Source organism: Scardinius erythrophthalmus, assembly GCF_964197995.2.
Source record: "Scardinius erythrophthalmus genome assembly, chromosome: 7".
NCBI classification, from domain to species: Eukaryota; Metazoa; Chordata; class Actinopteri; order Cypriniformes; family Leuciscidae; genus Scardinius; species Scardinius erythrophthalmus.
Window position 1 is genome coordinate 13,063,001 of NC_138227.1, and position 19,149 is coordinate 13,082,149.

The window sequence follows — 19,149 nt, forward strand, 5'->3', positions numbered from 1 at the left end:
TCATCTTTCTCGGATGTGTTCACTGAAGTTGTTAAAAGGTGGTAAAAAGATGTAGGCTTAATGACAGTTCCATTCATTGAATGTAGAGTGAAGTTTACAATGTTAAAATTATTGCATTAGTTCCACAAATGCATTTTTAAAAAATCCTTCCAAGTATTAATTCATTTGAAGGTCTCCGTTGTTGTATTTTGCACTTCATAATACACCACACATTTATGTATTCTGGTTTTATTTACGTTTTACACAACGTCCCAACTTTATTGGAATTGGGGTTGTATTTCTCATGTTCATTTTAACCATAAAATAGTGTCCCACTTTCCCTAACAAAGTGTCCCACTCAACCTGATTGCTTCCAGTTTGCTGAAGAGGGTGTCAGATGGTGTTTAAAAATGAACAGTTTGTTAATAAATACATAAATTGGAAAAATTTCACCATAGTGGCCTTCATTACAATCTATTTAAACAAAACACATACCATTTTAATACATTCTAACTGATTTAGGTTGTTTAAAATGCAATTTACCATAAAGTGTCCCACTTTACCTGACTTCACCCTACAGCATTTTACTTTTAAGACTTTATGTGGCATTTGCTTGTCTGTTTTTTATGTTGTGTCTTGTGTCATCTTATGTGTTGACTTTGCAATTTGAGCTCCTTGTACATTTTTTTCCAATGTGGTTTCACACTGCAAATGGCTAATAAAGTGAATCTGAATCATCTGAATAGTCACACCCCTGCATGACATTGAAGCACACACCCACTTATCTCTGATCAGCGTTAAGATCATTTGTGAAATTGTTCAAAATGGGGTTCCAGGAGTTGCTGTTCATTAAAACTCTACAGCTATGGACTCAAGAACGGTGTTTGTCTTATTATGGATGTTGCTGTCATCCACCTCCACTGGAATCAAACTAGATGGAAATTTTGACATTACCATTGCAATCAGTTCAAAAGTACCACAGGATAACACGTTCATTGATGAAATCAAGGTGAATATAGTTTTTTGTCTATTTAACAAAAAATGCATTCATGGTTTTAGTGCCTTTAGTGAAAGATAATATTTTTTGCAGTTTTTAAAGAAAAATTTAGAAATATATAATCAAGTTTCATTAACAGTATTTGAATGAACAAACTAATGTATGATTACTTTTTATAAATACTGTACACACATTTTGAGTTCTTCTCATTTTTCCTTCTGACAGGACATGGTCACTGAAGGGTCGTTTCATCTTCATCAAGCATTGGATAAAAAGGTCTATTTCAAAGAAGCTATTCCCACTGGAATAGTAAGGAGTTTACCAGAGCCATTTTTATTTCGTGTCAAATATTAATCAATTCAATCATTTCATTAACATACTGCTGATGCAATTTCTATGTGAAATGCAGGCAAAAATAATAACTGATAATGCTAAACCAGCATATGGTGATGAGCCCTATACTCATCAGTTTATTGAATGTGGAGCTGAGGGTCAGTACATTCATTTCATCCCAAACTTTCTCAGAGACGACACACTCATTAAGTCTTATGGGTCAAGAGGTGAATGTAATTTGTTATCCTTCAACATTCATCCAGGTTAATGCAGTAATCTGTTTGTTGTATTAACAAGAATGTTTGTTTGTTTGTTTGCAGGAAGGGTCTTGGTTCATGAATGGGCTCATCTGAGATGGGGTGTGTTTGATGAATACAGTGAAACAAAGCCATTCTACTACTCAAATGGCCGTATTGAAGCTACAAGGTCATAAAACTTTAACAAAATGAAAGCGTATTATTAAAATCTCCTCAGAAATTATTTCAACCATTGATTTCCTGCTTATCTTTAGGTGTAGCAACAACATTGAAGGTCAGTTTTATGATGAATCACTTCAACCGTGTCACACTGATCCAGAAACTTTACTACCGACTAAGATGTGCAAGTTTTTTCCTAATAAATATAAAAAAACACACAACTCCATAATGTTCATGCCAAACCTGGATTCTGTAAGTACAGATTTTACATGTTTCCAGACATGCAAAATGTATCTTTGGTCAGTGCGTTTTATCAGTGCGTTGCATGCAAACATATGGAATGAAGTAATTATTTTAAATATTTGGTTTCAGGTGATTTAATTTTGTTGTGAAAACGAGCACAATTATGAAGCTCCAAACTTGCAAAATAAAAAATGTAGCAACAATAGTTATATATTACTCAGTAGAGAATAGGAACACTATATATATATATATATATATATATATATATATATATATATATATATATATATATATATATATATATATATATATATATATATATATATATACTGTATATATACTGTATATTATATATATATATATATATATATATATATATATATATATATATACAGTAGTGTTCCTATTTATTAACTAGCACGTATGTACATATTAACATATTATGATTTACTGTATGTCTGAAATATCAGTTAAGGATTTTTATCTTTTTTAACCTTTTTTTAATCATGAAGTGTTTCACCAACTTCCACTTGACAAGTCATGTTTGATGTCATTGAAAGCTGCAATATATTTCATGAGATCCTGTGAGAGAGCTAATAAGACATGTAATGTACATTAGATATAAACATCACTATGCCTTACAGCATCTTAACACTGTCATGTCTGAGGAGCTTTATGGTTTTGTAGGAATTTTCCTGTATGGCTTTATGGATGGGCTGATTGTGGCATTTGAAAAATCATAAGGGCCCTTTGGGTTCAGTCATGGCATTGTTTATGAGGATTTTATAGTGTCATTAGATCTCATTGTGATCATTCAACTGTTATCGTGCTTTCTTTTTGTGGTAATTATATGGCAACTATGCGGTCATATAATTATATAAGGGGGCAATGATGCTGTACAAGGAAAATCATAGTCTAAATAAAAATGCAACTACTGGAAAATGACAAAAGATTTTCAGCCATTAAGTCATTAGACACAATAAACCTCATGGTAGTATAACACAAGTTATGAAAAGGAAACATGATGAAGTCAGTGTGCACCATAGGCCTCATTTATAAAACGTGTACTATGAGTGCATGTACACTAAAATCCAAGCCAACATTCATATTTATAAAATCAGTCTTAACATGCAAATGTACTTAGTGTAACCAGTCCTACTCCCCTCTAGAGCGCCTCTAGAAGCCGGGGGAGTGTGGTTTACACGCGCAGCTCTTACTGGCCTGTTACACTCACCCTCCAGTTCTCTTACGAGAGTACTCTCGTGTTGCGTAAGCTAGCTTACGCTACGGGAAAATCCCTTTTCTCGAGAATACTGAAGCCAAAAATTATCCTTAATTTGTATTAATTTAAAACATATTTGCTGCACAGAGCAGACCTAGGCGAGGCAGCTCGCGCGCCTATTGGTCGCTCTGTGGCAACTGCTGCAACCTATCGAGAGACTGCTCGTGACGTAAGCCCTCAATCGTCACGGCCCGCCAAAATGGGCGTGGCTTATGTCTATATAAGCCCAGTCCAGACAGGATGCTTTTTGATTTTTCATCTCTTCAGCGAAGTGTACACATCGCTGGATCTCCGGAAGAAGCCTGCGCCGTTGAAAAGGCACTGCAGCAGGACGAGCCATCTGCATCGCAGAACTAGGAAGCCGGCCGTCTTCTCGCCGCCGTTCCTGCTGCGCCATCCGGTGCTCATATCCTTTTCTATACTCGCTCACGTGTGTGTTCACCATTGCGACACTTGCGTGCTTTTCTTCCTAAAAGAGCCTAGGAGTTGTTTCAAATGCCTCGTGTTTCCAAATGCGGCTCGTGCCGAGCCCCTCTCAGCGACGGGGACCACCACATCCCGTGCGTTTCCTGCCTGGGACGAAACCACGCGGACCACGCGCTTTCCCAGGGCGGCTGCCCTCCAAAGCCTGCCGGACTACTTCGGCCCTCATCGGTTGCGCCTACGGGTACTCCATGGCTGTGCTTCAAATTTATCAGGCCAACCTTCTCCGTTCTATGGACGAGGTGGGCCCAGATCCTGAAAGCTTCACGGATCTCAGAAGCGCCGCAGACTTAGCTCTACGAGCCACCAAGTCCACTGCACAGGCCATTGGGAGGAACATGGCGTCTCTTACCGTCACTGAGAGACACTTGTGGCTAACGCTGTCCGACAAGAAGGAATCCGACAGAGCTACCTTCCTCGACGCGCACGTGTCTCCATCCAGTCTCCTCGGCCCGGCTGTTAAAGGCTTTGCCGAGCGCTACTCAGAGCTGCAGAAGACGTCGCAGGCCATGCTACACTTCATCCCCAGGCGCTCCAGTTCCGCGACAGGTTGCTCAAAAAAGCAGCCGCCAGGCCGGAACACAGCGCTCCCGCCGCCTCCACCGCCAGCTCAGGGACTCTCATCAGCGCTCGCGCTCTTCAAGTCGCCACAGGCCGCCTCCCCCCCGGGGACCCAGGCCCAAGATTGCGCTGAAACCTGAGCCCTCCAAGTCTTCCTGACCACTATGAGAAGACGACGATGGTTGAGTCCCACTGCGGCCGGAACACCATCGAAAACAGCACGTTTTGCTCTCGCAGTTCCCACAACAGAGGTGACTGGAGGAGTGTATTTTACAGCCAACGAGCCCGTTATACAACCCGCTCACCTGTACCCAAACGCCGTTTTTACGGCGACCCAGATAAATCTCAAAAAGAGCATTCTATCTGTCTGTCCGGCTCACGCCGAAGGTGTTATAAATGTAGCAATTGTGCCCACTTCCCAGTGCTCACCCCTACACACAAGCACCGCCCGTTCAGTGACACACACTCATTCACGGCCCACATCAATAAAATTGGCTCAGGCCGCGTGTGTTTCATATGTAGGAAATGTGCCCGCTGTTCAGTGCTCACCCCTACTCATAAACACTGGCCTCTCAGTGACACACACTCACTTAGAGCTCCCATTAATAAACACCAAATGTGTTTTAAGTGTAAGAAGTGTGCCCGCTTCTCAGCGCTCGCACTTACTAACAAACACCACACACCTTGTGTCACATACATATAGGGCTCCTTTCAATGAAACACTGCCCAGTCCCCATGACAGGAGTGTTATGTGTGAATCGGCCAGCTGCTATTCTCAGCGCACCGCCCCATATAAGCACTGTAAGCACAGCGTCAGTGTATCAGCTCAATCGCGTCTCTGGGTCCCTGTCACACAGCGACCAGAGCCCAGATACCATTCTTCCCCTAGCCTTACATGCAAAAATATGGGAAATGATCCCGGACGTGTCAGAATGAGTGCTGAACATTATAAAGTGAGGTTATTCGCTGCAGTTCGCTCGCAGACCCCCGTGCTTTCGAGCCAGGGTCGAAACTACGGTGAAAGGCGAAGTAGCTCATCTACTTCGCGCCAAGATAGCGAAACTGCTGAAAAAAGGGGCCATAGAAACCATCCCTCTGACACAGAGCGAGTCGGGCTTCTACAGCCGGTACTTCCTAGTACCCAAAAAGGATAGCGGTCTCAGACCCATCCTGGATCTCAGGCGTTTTAACAAAGCCCTTATGAAGATACCGTTCAGAATGCTCACGACCAGACAAATCCTTGCGCAAATTCATGTGTGAATCGGCCAGCTGCTATTCTCAGCGCACCGCCCCATATAAGCACTGTAAGCACAGTGTCAGTGTATCAGCTCAATCGCGTCTCTGGGTCCCTGTCACACAGCGACCAGAGCCCAGATACCATTCTTCCCCTAGCCTTACATGCAAAAATATGGGAAATGATCCCGGACGTGTCAGAATGAGTGCTGAACATTATAAAGTGAGGTTATTCGCTGCAGTTCGCTCGCAGACCCTCGTGCTTTCGAGCCAGGGTCGAAACTACGGTGAAAGGCGAAGTAGCTCATCTACTTCGCGCCAAGATAGCGAAACTGCTGAAAAAAGGGGCCATAGAAACCATCCCTCTGACACAGAGCGAGTCGGGCTTCTACAGCCGGTACTTCCTAGTACCCAAAAAGGATAGCGGTCTCAGACCCATCCTGGATCTCAGGCGTTTTAACAAAGCCCTTATGAAGAGACCGTTCAGAATGCTCACGACCAGACAAATCCTTGCGCAAATTCGCCCGAGGGACTGGTTTATTTCAGTGGATCTAAAGGATGCTTATTTTCAGATTCAAATAACGCCCCGTCACAGGCCTTTCTTGCGATTCGCCTTGGAGGGCCAGACCTATCAGTACACCGTCCTTCCGTTCGGTCTGTCTTTAGCACCCCGTACATTTACGAAGTGCATGGACGTGGCGCTCACCCCCCTGAGACAACGGGGGATGCGAGTACTGAACTATTTGGACGACTGGCTAATTCTAGCGCAGTCAGAGGCGGAACTGATAATGCACAAGGCTTTACTACTCAGCCATCTAGAAGGCTTGGGTCTCAAAGTCAATTGGACCATGAGTTCGCTGTCTCCCAGCCAGAAAATCTTTTTTCTGGGAACAGATTTAGACTCCGTGTCAATGACAGCACGGCTTACGTCACAGCGCGCTCTGCGAATACAGCGCCTGACGGAGTCGTTCAAGGTCGGCAATATCACTCCTCTCAAAAGTTTTCAGAGGATGCTAGGCCTTATGGCCTCGGCCTCAGCAGTGCTTCGGCTGGGCTTGCTTTACATGCGCCCTCACCAGCACTGGCTGAAGACGCGCATCCCACGTCGGGCATGGGCCTCCGGGCATGCGCGCCTCAATGTAACCCAGAACTGTGTTACAGCTCTGGAGCCCTGGAAGTGACCGACTGGTATCAGTCAGGTGTGGATTTGGGAGCGGTCTTGAAACTGAAAGTAATCTCGACAAATAGCTCCAACTCAGGTTGGGGCGCCCTCTACTAGGGCAGGCCGACTTTTGGCCTATGGTCAGGCCAAGAGAAGTGCTTACACATAAACTTTCTGGAGATGAAAGCGGTCGAGAACGCTTTGGGGTATTTTCTTCCCCTCTTAAAGGGCTACCATGTCTTAGTCCGCACGGACAACATGTCGGTGGTGTCTTACATAAACCGCCAGGGCGGTCTCAGATCACGGAATCTTCACACATTGGCAGAACGCCTCCTCGTGTGGTCTCAGCACAACCTGCGCTCGCTGAGAGCGGCGCATGTGCCAGGCTGTCTGAACGTGAGTCCAGACATGCTGTCCAGGGACAACGTTCCCCCGGGAGAATGGTCCCTTCACCCTCAGGTAGTCCAATTACTATGGGACACCTTCGGCAGAGCAGAAATCGACCTCTTCGCGTCGTTAGACAACACTCATTGCCCAATATTTTTTACAAAGAACAGGGACGCGCTGGCCCACAACTGGCCCAGCCGCCCGCTCTATGCGTTGTTACCACAGGTAATCAAACGAATCCTGATTTGTTCGATATATATATATATATATATATATATATATATATATATATATATATATATATATATATATATATATATATATATATATATATATACAGTACCAGTCAAAAGTTTGGAAACATTACTATTTTTAATGTTTTTGAAAGAAGTCTCTTATGCTCATCAAGCCTGCAGTTAAAAAAAAACAAAAAAACAGTAATATTATGAAATATTGTTACAATTTAAAATAATGGTTCTCTTTTTTAATATATTTTAAAATGTTATTTATTTTTGTGATGCAAAGCTGAATTTTCATCAGCAAGTACTCCAGTCTTTGGTGTCTTATGATCCTTCAGAAATCATTCTAAGGGTTAAAGGGTTCTTAGGGTTAAACTGATAAGGGCATATTCTATTGCCACACTTTTTGTGGCAATCACAAAGCACGGAAGCATAACACGACTACTTCTAAACCTATTATTGTGATTTTTGCTTGTCCGTCATCACATCTTGGCTTTTCTCACACTATAGGAACAAAACTTTTAAATCTATGGGTTTTTTTTAATCAACATGTTTGTGGTCTCTTACATTTTGAAAATCTGGTAATATTTTAAAAGTCTTTTTGTGTGGACCAGCCTTAAGCTGGGACTGCAGAGATTTATAGCGCACAAACACAACATTTAGAATATAAGCTTTCTGAGATTTAGAAAACAATCTCAGCTATAATGGGGATATTTAATTTAATTAATCAATCAACGATACTATTGATCAGCATTACCAAACGTAGACGTTCCACTAGAAACAAACATTGATGTATTGTTCTAATTTATTGCTGTGAAGCTGCTTTGATACAGCCTGTGTTGTGAAAAGCGCAATATAAATAAACTTGACTTGACTTGACTATAAATAAAGTCTTGTTTTACAGACAAGAAAAAACCCCAAAAATTTAATCATGCCCAAACACTGGAAAATATTGAAGCAAGTTAATTGTTTTTGATCAAACTGAAACAAGCAATTCTTTCCTCAATATTTTTTTTTTTTTTTTTTTTTTCAAGACACTTTTATTAGTAGTGTCTTTATAACAGCAGGTTGATTTTAGCAGCTATGGGTAAATTTACCAAACAACATTTAAAAAGTTACAAATTAAAGACACTGACAGTGAAAGACAAGTGTAAAAATGAGAGAAGACAACGATTTAACACAATATTTAAATTAGCATTGTATTATCAATCATGTTCCGAATTTTCAATGAATTTTTCTTCTGCTAAGTTGGGTTGGTCAGCCTTTGTTTTTGTTTTTTTCTTCATTTTTCGCTCAAACGTCAGACTCAGCCCTCAGAGAACTGCCTGAAGAGGAACTCTGATCTTTTGTCACTGAAACTAGGCACAAAATGAATCTGCAGGATTTCAGAGAAGCCCTCAGACAAACTGGGTGCCACAAATTTTTTCCTACAGAGAAGAAGAAAAAGTCAGAAACCAATCTGCTTAGTAATAAATTTGTAAATAAAGATAAAAGATAAAGAAACTTGTTCAAAGGTGTGATTTCCTGGCAATATGATCTGGTACTGTGGAATAAGCTCAGCTTGCTGCGGTTCACTCACTTGTAGCTGTGAAACACCATGTCATTGACATGAACATGCTTTGTGGCAGAAGGAATCATCTCACGAAACTACAGCAAAAAAGTAAAACAAAAAACAAGATAACATCTATCAGTGACTGACTTTGCATTTTGTTTACAGTTAGTAAAATGGTATAATTTTTTTTACAGAATTTTATATATAAAGTCACCATGAAACAGTAGTTGAGATTCTTTTATTATAAAATGCAGTAACTATTTTCTTCCCTATGGTGGCGTATATATCTGAGTGAAAGGGCTTTTCCAATTAGAAAAACTTGATTTTGTCCATGGGTAATTGATTAGATGGTTGTGGTTTGCTATTGGTTGATCTCATGTGAGTAACAGGTTGTTCCGCCCTCGCGCCAGTAATCACATCATCAGAGAAGAGAAGTGAATTTTCACATTAATTAAAAAAAAAAAATTATAATAATGATGATAAATAATTTATAATACCGGTAAATACTGCAATTATAAATAAGTGTTGTTAATTTTGATTTCATGGTAACTTTAATGTAAACAAGTAATAAAAACTCAGTGAGTGTTTTAGCGCTATTTTCTGACGTCATGGGATCACAACACTAAGAGATAGTAAATCTTTTCCTGAATTTTTTTTTTGCGTTCCCGAGATTAGACCTTCCTTAACATAATGCCGAAAACCCGAAGTCTCTAGGTGGTCTGGTTGAGGAGTAGATAGAAGTGCAAGATTGGTGCGCACAGACAGAACAGAAATCATGAGTTAACAATCGCAATTTTGTCCGGTGGAAAATTGCGCTAAAAACTACAGTAAAGACAGATACCCTGTTGTTATGCTTTGCTTGTTCCAGACTGGTTGAGAAGTTGAAACACCTGCAGGGGACTCCAGCGCTTTGACTGACATCTACATATCTGTGGAGAAAATCAATGATGGTGCCATTTCAGTTTAAAAGACAAAGATAAATAAGCATCTGCTTTGGAAACAGAGATAGGCACCTTTTTCTCGACTCGGGGTCAGGGTTAGTGTTATCCACCGCTACGCTCTGGCCTTCCTTTAGAGCGCGTTCACAGGCTGACACACACTGCTGCCAGGAGCCAAGCATGTCCTAGAGTTCATGTGCAGATGTCACAGCATTCAGTGGCAGTTAAAACAAGATCCTCCAAATCTTCTGAACCAAATTTGCTTGATCCTGCTCTTGAGATCTACTTATTCTCTCTGGGTTCTCTGTATTATTAGCAATGTAACAACTCACCCTGTTCACATATGCATAGCCCTTTGGAATGATGTGTGTCTGGAAGAATGTGGATTTGCCCGCTGCAAAAAAAAAATCCCCCAAAAAACAAGGGTTATATCATAAAAATTGGTCACCTGTAAGGAGTAAGAGGATAAAACAAACACTGAAAAAAGGCTCACATCCAGGGAATCCCACTGCTACAATGACTTCCTGTTTGGTAGATGTGAGGGATGTATCAGGAGGATCGTAAAGACGCATTTTGGAGTCTAATTTCCTCTGGACAATGATACAAAAACACAAAACATTATTACAGATGTTTAGTACAGTAATGTCCAAAAAGTTTGGGCCAGTAAGAGTTTTTAATATTTTTGAAAGAAGTCTCTTATGCTCACCAAGGCTGCATTTATTTGATCAAAAATAACACTAAAACAGTAATATTGTGAAATATTATTACAATTTAAAGTAATTTAGCTTTCCATTTGACTATATTTTAAAATGTAATTTATTCCTGTTATGCAAAGCTGAATTTTCAGCATCATTACCCGTCAGTGTCACATGATCCTTCAGAAATCATTCTAATGCTGATTTGCTACTCAAGAAACATTTCTTATTATTAATAATGAAAACTGCTTAATATTTTCGTAGAAACCATGAGACATTTTTTTTTAGGATTCTTTGATGAAAAAACAGCATTTATTTGAAATATATATTTTTTGTGACATTATAAATGTATTTAGTGCCAATTTTGATAAATTGAATCCAGCTTTACTGAATTAAAGTATTTGTTTCTTAAAAAAAAAAAAATCTTACTGACCCAAAACTTTTGAATTGCAGTGTGAAGTACCCAACTAAGGTACAAACCATTAATAACCATACATGTAAATAACACAATACATAAATAACACAATAGACTGTGGAAAACATGTAAGTGAAATAAAAACATTCAAAAAGACCAATCGTTTACAGGGTCAAACTCTGGCAAGCTGAACTGAGCGGGTTTCCAGCCCAAGAAGTATTCCTCTGGGGTGTGAAACTGAAGACCAATGTTGAGGGCAAACTGAGGGCACAAGAGATAAGGGATTAAAACCTGTAAAGCTGTATTATGTCAAAAGCCCACAACATTGTAAATTTTCCCTTTTTTGTTATACTAAAATGGAGCAAGAAAAACACTACCATGCCCTCTTGTGGCCAAACCAGAGAAAACCTATTACACGTGATTTACATTTACATTAATATAATTTATTATAAAATGCAGTAACTCTTAGTAACATTAACATCAATCTGCTTATGAGTAATGAAGACTGCAGTTAACACCATTACCAGTCTGTCACTGCAGGAGAAGTCTTTCTTCTTTTTCCCTGGGGCCCAGTTAGCAGGACGTCCTGCTGCATCTGTAAATGAGGGGAAACCATTACTGAGCATGTAAATCTGAAATGTTATTGGGTCATTATAAAATAGAGAAAGGAAATAAAATACATAAAATAAAAAAATTTAAAACAATGTTTTTGGTTGCACTTTATTTCAAGTGTGGGTCTCTGCAGTCAGAGTAATTGGCGTGCCGAAAGGTAGCGGGACCTTTGAAAACGAAAAACATACGGAGAGCAGCAGCTTATGTTTCTGCTCTGACAGCCGGAAGATCACGCCGAACACGGTGAGTGCATGTTAGAAATCAGGAATGGTGAGAAGACATTGGGCTTGGTATGATTATAGTCTTCAAACCAAACTTGGGTCTTCAGCCTGTCTAGCTAGCACGCTTCCCATAGTGTTTACGTGTTAGGTCAGTATGCGGAGAGAAGGAAGTCTTTTGTGGCTGTTCAAACACATTTGACCACATGAGTGTTTACACAATGAAAGCAATCCAGTCAAATGCGTTTTCGACTACCTCTGGAAGTGGTCGAAAATGGACAAGCTCAAAACGTTTTAGACCCCGTTTACACCTCTATTTAGCGCCATCCACTTGTGATCCGATCTACCAAAACTTAATACCAGGAGGTGTAAACAGGGCCTTAGACTTGAATGAACTTGATTTAGCTCACCTCCTACATAGAAGCTCTGAGACACATCTATTGTCACTCCACCATTCGCCTGCAAAACACAACAGTGTCTTAATACACATAGCCTACTGGGACTGAACTTGCTGCTTGTATGTAATGTAAAGCAAATGACACTTTAAAATGCAATTCATGTAATAGACAATTACAAATAACCACAATAGTGATTCACCTTCTCACACAGATGTTCCCACATTCCGATAACAGGCTTTCTGTAAATACCAGGGGCTGTGGAAACAAACACCTGAAAAAAGACAACGTATTCACATTCGTAAATAAGTTAAGAGAAATACATCTACTACACTCAATTTTCAAACTTGCTTATGCTGCCATTCAAAGGTTCGGGGTCAATAAGGTAATAAATTAATAATTTTATTCAGCAAGGATGCAATAATTGATCAAATTGTAAAGGCATTTATAATGTTACAAAATATTTCTGTTCCAAATAAATGTTTTTTTTTTTTTCTTACTTTTTTTATTCCTGAAAAAACTATCACGAAAACTGTTTCCACAAAACTTCCACAACTTTTTCAACATTGAATCGCTGGATGTATGTTTTGCTATTGCTGTGATCTCATTTGAGTTTCTTGACCAGAGAGTCAAGACCTCGGTTTAACGTCTCATCCGAAGGACGGTGCTTTTTGACAGTATAGTGTCCCCATCACTATACCGGGGGCATTAGGACCCACACAGACAACAGGGTAAGCGCCCCCTGCTGGCCTCACTAACACAGCAATCTAGTTTTCACAGGAGGTCTCCCATCCAGGTACTGACCAGGCTCAGCCTTGCTTATCTTCAGTGGGCACCAAGTCTTGGGCTACAGGGTGATATGGCTGCTGGTAATAATCTTATAGACCCCAGACTTCTGAACAGTAGTGTATGTAGTGAGCGTGTCATTAACCTGAATGGGCAACTGAAGTGTCTGTAGAATATCCTCAGCTTTGGACTTGAACACCTCCGGTCTGAGTTTTCCTCGAGATATTCCCATCTGATTGGTGAAAAATACCACCTAAACAGAGCAAAGCAAAGTAAAACCAACTGGACATTTATTGATGCTCTAACTTCCGTTATGAAACATTATCTTATACTGACAACATCAACAAGTGATAGTGGATTAAGAAGCACCTTATATCCTTTCTTCAACAGACTGGCCAGTCTGGGCTGAATCTCTGGGAAAAGAATCCTAAACAAGAGTAAAACATCATCAAGTGAGAGACAACAAACAGCTGCAGGGTATAGCAAGTTCTTCAACTAGACTTACTTCCAGTCATCTGGACTTGTGGGAAATACTTTCCCAGACTTTGTAGTGATAATGCAGCCGTCAATGTCAAAACCTGCGACCTGAACCACACAAAACAGCATGAAACATTATAGGAGCATAATGGTTTTCATGGTTAAACACTGTGTGCTGAATAAACACGATATGCTGAACAAACACTACATGCTGAATAAACACTATGTGCTGAACAAACACTACATGCTGAATAAACACTACATGCTGAATAAACACTACATGCTGAATAAACACTACATGCTGAATAAACACTACATGCTGAATAAACACTACATGCTGAATAAACACTATGTGCTGAATAAACACTATGTGCTGAATAAACTCTATGTGAAAGTTCATGTCTTACTTTGGAGCTTTCTGGAACCCCTGCTGCAGTGAACAGCATAAGGCTGCCGATTTGTTGCCAGTGACTCTGAGAGCAAGTGGAAGACGGAGCGCTGGGTTTGATAGTTGGTGAGTCCAGGTTTTTATCACTCTCTCTCTCAGCAAATGCTTGTAACTGCTTAAGCTTTTTCTCAGATGAGGTCTGTTCATCTTCATCATCCTCATCGTCACGCCCTCGTTTCATGCGAGGGACGTCCTTCTCTGGGCTGCGAGGTCGTTTTGTTGCCTGAGAAAAAAGAGCCAAGGTTTTATGGGATATTTCATTTGATTTTATGACATAAAATAACTCTAATAATAATAATAATTTTAAAGAAAAAAATGGGTTGAAAGTGTTTGAAAATCTCTGTACCACATAAATGAAAAATATCAATTTCCCACTAATATAAAATAAATGTTTCTTTTATGAATTTATACACTCCAGACTTGAATTAACTAACCCTTTATCTTTATTAATGTATTCTTAAATATTGTTTTTTTCCTAGCTCACTGTTTCTTGCATGTTTCTTCAAAAACACACAGAAAATTAAAGCTGCAAGCAGCGATGAAAGGGCCCTCGCACCCGTGCCGCCGCCGGTGGCTTTAGGAAGACAGAGCATGGTTGGACAATGTGCATTTAAGGAGGTATATATAGTAGTTGCTAGCATGTTTAGTATGTTTTTAGCATGCTTAGTACACAATAGTTATGTGGTTAGTACTGCATTACTGTGTTAACCATGTCAGTTTCTGTTGCCAGTAGGTGGGGCTATGTCTATATCTGAATATCGCTATGTAGATGTGTTCAGTGCAGGACTTTTATCAAACATGTGGAGTTTGGGGCAGATTGGACATTGTATGCTTGAGTTACAACAACTTCCTTTAGCATTTCTAGCATGTTTTATGATGTTTCTAGCATATTACATATTAATTTTGGGGTAGATTGGACATTGAATGCCTGAGTTACAGCAAATTCATATTTAATTGCAGTAATAGGATGCTTTAACACTTAGCTAAGTATTTGATTGCATGTTTCTAGTATGTTGCTAACATGTTTAACAGTTGGTGACACTTTTTTATATGTTATTAGGAGTCCAGAATAGTGTTAAACGTCACTTCCTGTTGCCAGCAGGCGGCGCTATGACTATATCTGAATATGAGCATGGACTTGTGTTCAGGAGATAACTATTATCAAACGTGTGAAGTTTGGGGTAGATTGGACATTGTATGCCTAAGTTACAACAACTTCCTTTAGCATTTCTAGCATGCTTTAGAACTTAGCTATGTGTTGCTAGCATGTTTCTTGCATGTTACATATTAAGTTTGGGGCAGATTGGACATTCCATGCCTGTGTTACAGCAAATTCATATTTAATTGCAGCAATAGCATGCTTTAGCACTTAGCTAAGTGTTTGCTAATATGTTTCTAGTATGTTGTTAGCATGTTTAGCACTTGCTGGCACTTTTTTATATGTTATCAGGAGTCCACAACAGTGTTTAACATATCACTTCCTGTTGCCAGCAGGCGGTGCTATGACTGTAACTGAATGAGCATGGTCATGTGTTCAGGACAGAACGCTTATCAAAAGTGTGAAGTTTGGCGCAGATTGGACATTGCCTTCTTGAGTAACAACAACATCCTGTTTCATTGAATTAGCTAAGTATTGCTAGCATGTTTTAACATGTTTCTAGCATGTTTAGAAGTCAATGGCATTTTTAACATGTTGCTAGAATGGCATCAACGTGTTAAACATGACACTTCCTGCTACCAGTAGGTGGCGCTATTACTATAACTGAATATTCTCATGTAGATGTGTTCAGGCCATGACTCTTATCAAACGTGTGAAGTCTGGGGCAGATTGGACATTCTGTGCCTGAGTTACAACAAATTTCTATTTAATTGCAGTAATAGCATGCTTTAGCACTTAGCTAAGTGTTTGCTAGCATGTTTTAGCATGTTTCTAGTATGTTGTTAGCATGTTTAGCACTTGCTGGCACTTTTTTATATGTTATCAGGAGTCCACAAGAGTGTTAAACATGTCACTTCCTGTTGTCAGCAGGTGGCGCTATGACTATAACTGAATATGAGCATAGTCATGTGTTCAGGACAGAACGCTTATCAAACGTGTGAAGTTTGGGGTAGATTGGACATTGTATGCCTAAGTTACAACAACTTCCTTTAGCATTTCTAGCATGCTTTAGAACTTAGCTATGTGTTGCTAGCATGTTTCTTGCATGTTACATATTAAGTTTGGGGCAGATTGGACATTCCATGCCTGTGTTACAGCAAATTCATATTTAATTGCAGCAATAGCATGCTTTAGCACTTAGCTAAGTGTTTGCTAATATGTTTCTAGTATGTTGTTAGCATGTTTAGCACTTGCTGGCACTTTTTTATATGTTATCAGGAGTCCACAACAGTGTTTAACATATCACTTCCTGTTGCCAGCAGGCGGTGCTATGACTGTAACTGAATGAGCATGGTCATGTGTTCAGGACAGAACGCTTATCAAAAGTGTGAAGTTTGGCGCAGATTGGACATTGCCTTCTTGAGTAACAACAACATCCTGTTTCATTGAATTAGCTAAGTATTGCTAGCATGTTTTAACATGTTTCTAGCATGTTTAGAAGTCAATGGCATTTTTAACATGTTGCTAGAACGGCATCAACGTGTTAAACATGACACTTCCTGCTACCAGTAGGTGGCGCTATTACTATAACTGAATATTCTCATGTAGATGTGTTCAGGCCATGACTCTTATCAAACGTGTGAAGTCTGGGGCAGATTGGACATTCTGTGCCTGAGTTACAACAAATTTCTATTTAATTGCAGTAATAGCATGCTTTAGCACTTAGCTAAGTGTTTGCTAGCATGTTTTAGCATGTTTCTAGTATGTTGTTAGCATGTTTAGCACTTGCTGGCACTTTTTTATATGTTATCAGGAGTCCACAAGAGTGTTAAACATGTCACTTCCTGTTGTCAGCAGGTGGCGCTATGACTATAACTGAATATGAGCATAGTCATGTGTTCAGGACAGAACGCTTATCAAACGTGTGAAGTTTGGGGCAGATTGGACATTCCATGCCTTAGTTACAGCAACTTCCTATTTATTTGCAGCAATAGCATGCTTTAGCACTTAGCTAAGTGTTTGCTAACATGTTTCTAGTATGTTGTTAGCATGTTTAGCACTTGCTGGCACTTTTTTATATGTTATCAGGAGTCCACAACAGTGTTTAACATGTCACTTCCTGTTGCCAGCAGGTGGCGCTATGACTGTAACTGAATATGAGCATGGTCATGTGTTCAGGACAGAACGCTTATCAAAAGTGTGAAGTTTGGGGCAGATTGGACATTGCCTTCTTGAGTAACAACAACATCCTGTTTCATTGAATTAGCATGCTTTAGCACTCAGCTAAGTTTTGCTAGCATGTTTTAACATGTTTCTAGCATGTTTAGAAGTCAATGGCATTTTTAACATGTTGCTAGAACGGCATCAACGTGTTAAACATGACACTTCCTGCTACCAGTAGGTGGCGATATTACTATAACTGAATATTCTCATGTAGATGTGTTCAGGCCATGACTCTTATCAAACGTGTGAAGTCTGGGGCAGATTGGACATTCTGTGCCTGAGTTACAGCAACTTCCTGTTTCATGGCGAAACATCAAAATTTGTCAGGCCGCCGAGGACCCGCCCTTCGACGAAAACTCAAGATCTTCGCAATTTAACATCGCAAAGGCCTTAAGATTACACTCACCAAATTTGAAGATGATCAGATTAAAACTGTAGGAGGAGTTCGTTAAAGTACGAGGCATGAAAATGGCAAAAACTGCACAAAAATCTGAGAGGAAGTTGAAAATGGCTGACTTCCTGTTGTGTTTAGGGCTACGCTCCAAGATACTTTTTTGTAGGTATTAGGTCCTTACATGTATGTACCGAATTTCGTACACGTACGTGGAACATAGCGGGAGGCGCACTCCGTTGAACTTTTATAGGTGGCGCTATCGAGCCATTTTGCCCCGCCCAATTCTGAAACCTATATCAGATGTAAATTTTCGCCAGTTCTGATGCGTGTGCAAAGTTTCGTGAGTTTTCGAGCATGTTTAGTCCCTCAAAAATGCGATTAAATTCGGAGAAGAATAATAATAATAATAAACAGAGCAATTCCAAGAGGGTCCTCACACCATCGGTGCTCGGGCCCTAAATATAACAGTGTTTCTAAAGCATAAATACAATATTATTATAAACACTTCCAAAAAAATAAATAACTGCAGTAATACAATTGATGACATCTACATTAAATTCAGAATGAGGAAATGCATTATAGCTATTTAATTGTGATACAGAATTGCCATGTGCCAACATTTATATTTCCTTCTGTAAAACTATGTTAGATAAAGTTGATCTATTATTATCAAAATATATTTAACTTATTAAAATGCAGCAAAAATACTGTTGACGAAGAAATGTGCAGAACTGTGTTTACAAGAGCAATTTGGGAGGATGACTGTCCAAAAAAAATCCAAAAACAGAAAGAAATAATAATAATAATAATAATAATTTATTGGCTTTTTGAAACACGGTCCTTTTAATCCCAACAATGCAATTTGTTGTAGCTAACCTTTTAAAAAAATCATACTGAGAGATGGAAAATAATATGCTGATATATATATATTTTTTTTCATTCATTTGAAATAGAAATCTTTTGTAACATTTTACATGTCTTTACTGTCCCTTTTGACCAATCTGATGCATTCTAGTTGAATAAAAGTGTTCATTTATTAGGGCCCAAGCCCTGAAAGGGCGAAGGCCCTATTGTTTTCGGTAGGATTATTATTATTAGGGCCCAAGCCCTGAAAGGGGCGAAGGCCCTATTGTTTTCGGTAGGATTATTGTTTATTATTATTATTATTATTATTTTTTTTTTCTACTTCTCGGGCACTTTTGGGGCCCTTAACATGCTCAAAAACTCTTGAAATTCTGCACACACGTCAGAACCCGCGGCCATCAGGGCCGGACTGAAGCTGGTACCCGGGCGTGGCACGGCGGCTCGACAGCGCCCCCTGGAATTATGTCGGAAAACTTGGTCCATAAATCAAACACGCTTGCATGTAATAATATGAAACTCGGTACACATATAGATCTCATCGGGCCGAACAACTTTCGTGCTCTAAGTTTTACGCCAGCCCAACAGGAAGTCGGTTATTATACGTTGTTTGGAAAACGCATACAATGGAATGTGAAATACTCCTCCTAGGGAATTCATCCGATCGCCACCAAACTCGGTGTGAATGAAGTCAAGACATTGAGGATGCTAAATTGCGAAC

General features: G+C 39.8%; 1 protein-coding gene across 1 annotated transcript in view; it reads right to left on the minus strand.

Annotated features, from left to right (window-relative positions):
• Positions 1-8,263: 8,263 nt before the first annotated feature.
• The window catches only part of pnkp (polynucleotide kinase 3'-phosphatase), a 29,024-nt gene continuing 18,138 nt past the window's right edge, over positions 8,264-19,149 (minus strand). Inside the window, exons 5-18 of the mRNA XM_081370301.1 lie at positions 13,811-14,074; positions 13,432-13,511; positions 13,296-13,353; positions 13,072-13,179; positions 12,343-12,414; positions 12,156-12,204; positions 11,440-11,510; positions 11,084-11,176; positions 10,299-10,395; positions 10,138-10,199; positions 9,881-9,990; positions 9,709-9,796; positions 8,895-8,962; positions 8,264-8,742 (exon numbers count right to left, since the gene is read on the minus strand). Coding sequence (XP_081226427.1) covers positions 8,622-8,742; positions 8,895-8,962; positions 9,709-9,796; positions 9,881-9,990; positions 10,138-10,199; positions 10,299-10,395; positions 11,084-11,176; positions 11,440-11,510; positions 12,156-12,204; positions 12,343-12,414; positions 13,072-13,179; positions 13,296-13,353; positions 13,432-13,511; positions 13,811-14,074 — 1,341 coding nt within the window. The 3' untranslated portion in view covers positions 8,264-8,621. The remainder of the gene's footprint in view (positions 8,743-8,894; positions 8,963-9,708; positions 9,797-9,880; positions 9,991-10,137; positions 10,200-10,298; positions 10,396-11,083; positions 11,177-11,439; positions 11,511-12,155; positions 12,205-12,342; positions 12,415-13,071; positions 13,180-13,295; positions 13,354-13,431; positions 13,512-13,810; positions 14,075-19,149) is intronic.